Here is a 3,712-nt window from a genome sequence, read left to right as displayed (position 1 = left end):
CTTCCTCCGTGTTGGACACTCACACACTCTTGTTCCGTGTTGAACACACACACACACTCTTCCTCCATGTTGGACACACACACACACTCTTCCCCCGTGTTGGACACACACACACTCTTCCTCCGTGTTGGACACACTCACACTCTTCCTCCGTGTTGAACCCACACACACACTCTTCCTCCATGTTGGACACACACACACACACACACACACACACACACACACACACACACACACACACACACACACACTAGGGGGCAGTGGACACACACACACACACACACACACACACACTAGGGGGCAGTGGACACACACACACACACACACACACTAGGGGGCAGTGGACACACACACACACACACACACACACACTAGGGGGCAGTGGACACACACACACACACACACACACACACACACACACACTAGGGGGCAGTGGACACACACACACACACACACACACACACACACACACACTAGGGGGCAGTGGCGAGTCTCAGGGAGATTCACTCTTGATATGAAGAAGCCACTGCCAGACATTCCAACACCATAACACACACACACACACACACACACACACACTAAGTTATTGTTTTCTTAGTTCAGTTTGCAGATTGTACAGTGTGTGTGACAGAAATAACAGTGTAATTTATTCCTGTGATCAAAGCTGATGTTCAGCATCATTACTCCAGTCTTCAGTGTCACATGATCATCATTACTCCAGTCTTCAGTGTCACATGATCATCATTACTCCAGTCTTCAGTGTCACATGATCATCATTACTCCAGTCTTCAGTGTCACATGATCCCTCAGAAATCACTCTAATATGAGGATCTGATGATCAAGACACATTTATGATTATTATCAGTGTTGAAATCAGTTCATATTTTTATGGAAACTGTGATACATTTTATTTTTCAGGATTCAAAAGATTCTTTGATGAATATAAAGTTCAAAAGAACAGCGTTTATCTGAAACGTATAAAGGTTTACTATACATGGGCTTACACTCTTTACTCCGGACATGCCGTAAAGCATCAGCCGGTCGGGATTTCTGAACCGTCTCGACACACATGAACAGAAATCATGTTTTATCAGCCGAAAAGATCTGTGATGCGTGATGTGTGTGATGATAGAGCAGTCTGTGAGAGCCAGTGAAGCGAGAGGCTGATGGTGTGTGACAGTGATCATGTGATCATGAACCTTGTGTAGAAGCTGCTGCTGTAGTTCGGCTTGATGTCTTCTCAGAGTTTGAGCTTCTGACTGGAGTCAGTGTTGTTGAAGCGACTGGAGCTGCAGAAGATGAATGTTCAGACGCATCAGGACATTAACATCATATTTTCATATTGATCATGACATGCAGTTTGTGTTCAATCATCACAGCTTACAGTGGCAGTAGTTGAGGAGAGAGATGTTACTGTATCATTTATTCCTGCTTTATATGAGAGTGAAACACAGTGAGCTGCTTCCCATAAACCTTCAGCTTTCCTGAATCAATGACATTATTAAGCCTTATAATGATATAATGATATAAACATGAAATATTGCATGAATCAGAAGAGTCTATTTTAGCCTAGTATGACCCATAGGAGGACAATATTGGGAATTATAAGGATTTTACATGCAGTTTATGACTTTGACCACTAATATTTTGCAATTGCCAAACGTATTCAGAAAGAGTAGAGCCAGTGTGTGAAAGTTTTCACAAGTCTGTCTGAAAAGAGTGTTTTCTCACCTGAATACTTGACAGTGTATCTGACTGAGGTCTGGAGTTGATTTCTGAGAGTAAGCTGACATCTCCACTCTCTGTTGTCATCTTCATTCAGGAGTGTTGTAGTCAGAGTGATGATGAAACAGTGATATTGATCTGATGATGATGATATCTGATATCTGGAGTCTGTCTTCAGATCAACACCAGCCTGATTCACCCACAACAGCTCAACTCCCTCAGATCTAACCCGATCATCACAGGAGAGTCCAGTATATGAATACAGCTGACAGGAGAGAGTCACAGAGCAGCCTGGACTGATCTCAGTCTGTGAGGATGAAGATGATGATGATGATGATGGAGACACTGAAACCACAAATCACAGACTCTTTAATCATCATCTGAGTTTAAAGAAGAATCTGCCCTTTTTAAATGTAAAGGAACACGCCACCGTTTTTTGAAATAGGGCTTATTCACCATCTTTCCTACATTTAGATGCATTGTTTTAGTTTGGCAGCGCCGCCGCTAGCTTAGCTTAGCATAATGAATGGAATCCTTTGTTGCCAGCTAGCATGTCCTGAGTAAAAACTAATTACTTCTTACAATAGTACAAATAGCAATGCAGATTAACACTAGGCGATTTAGGCAGATATTGGCTTGGGACTATATTAGGGGGGAGCACAGGCGAAGCACTGCTACTTGGGCGCAGAGATATCACACTCACCACCAGTTCATGTTGGCTCTCATCCTCACGTCCTCAGGCTGTTGAGCGATCGCAACCTCCTCATCCTGTCCATCTATTTCCAAAGCACACACAACTCCTCTTCTGAAATCTCTGGTTCATAGAGGTACGGTTCTGGATCTCGACTGTCTGAGAAGTCACCCTCCTCGTCTCGCACAAACTCCGCCATGTTCATCGCCATTCACTGTCCACTGTAGAAATAGCCGCTACTCTTCACGCTGGTATGTTGACGGAAGTTGGGGGATTCAGAGAGATTGCTGTGGTGTCTGGAGTCAGTGTTGTTGCTGTAGTTGATGTTACAACTATTAGAAACAAGATGGAAACAGAAATATTACACAATGTCAAGTCATTTCTTTTCTGCATGCTGTAGTCTAGAGCAGCTCCGTATCAGTGATTTCATTAATCTATCATAGGAGTGGCGTGAGTTACACTTGCTGTATATTATGAATGTTTGGCATCAGACAACAGACTGTACAAGACCGGTCATATGTATCAAAACTCACTGACAAATCTGACTAAAGAGCTTTTTTTGATGATAATATGTGACGTTATCAAACCTGAAGAAACACACATTCATATATACCTATTTATATATACTCGTATGTGAATATGTCTGTTGTGAATCTCAGAATCTGCATTAATATAATCTCTTATTTCCAGGGTTCATCATTGTTGCAGTGTTACCAGTGTTTACAACAGTGACCAGATACAACTGGGACATTACATGTGGTCAAGAAATGGGCTGTAAGTGTCTGATGAATTATGATCTGATCCCTCAATCTTTAATGATAATAATCTGTGTTCAGTCGTTTTGAACATTTATTCAATATTCTATATATAATGTTTAATGTGTGGTCTTAATGTTTTACTCAGTGAGTGTCAAACACAGATATGCAGTTTCACACTAATATTAAACATGTTTTTCAGGTTCACCTTCGGTCAGGAGATCAGTGTGGTTAATGCTCATGTTATTGATCAATGCTGTAATGATCTATTTCTACAGCACAGCTCTGGAGAATGAGAAGGGTATGATTATATTACATTATATATCTGACACATCTGTGTGTGTGTGTGTGTGTGTGTGTGAGTGTGTGTGTGTTGAACACTGTCAGTGATGATCTGATGTGTGTGTGTGTGTATGTGTGTGTGTGTGTGTGCTGATGAACACTGTCAGTGATGATCTGATGTGTGTGTGTGTGTGTTGATGAACACTGTCAGTGATGATCTGATGTGTGTGTGTGTGTGTGTGTGTTGATGAACACTGTC

At 41.9% G+C, this 3,712-nt stretch overlaps 1 protein-coding gene across 1 annotated transcript in view; it reads left to right on the top strand.

Moving 5' to 3' along the window:
- LOC311077305 (protein turtle-like) overlaps positions 1-3,261 on the top strand; it is a gene marked incomplete at its 3' end in the record, with an annotated part of 53,808 nt that extends 50,547 nt beyond the window's left edge. The window contains exon 13 of the mRNA XM_084139125.1: positions 3,107-3,261. Within this exon, the coding sequence (XP_083995251.1) occupies positions 3,107-3,261 (155 nt within the window). The remainder of the gene's footprint in view (positions 1-3,106) is intronic.
- Positions 3,262-3,712: the final 451 nt, after the last annotated feature.

This window comes from Abramis brama (assembly GCF_963993115.1).
Source record: "Abramis brama genome assembly, contig: SCAFFOLD_112, whole genome shotgun sequence".
In the NCBI taxonomy this organism is placed as follows: Eukaryota; Metazoa; Chordata; class Actinopteri; order Cypriniformes; family Leuciscidae; genus Abramis; species Abramis brama.
The sequence above is the reverse complement of the archived record's forward strand: the minus strand, read 5'-3'. Positions and strand labels throughout refer to the sequence as shown.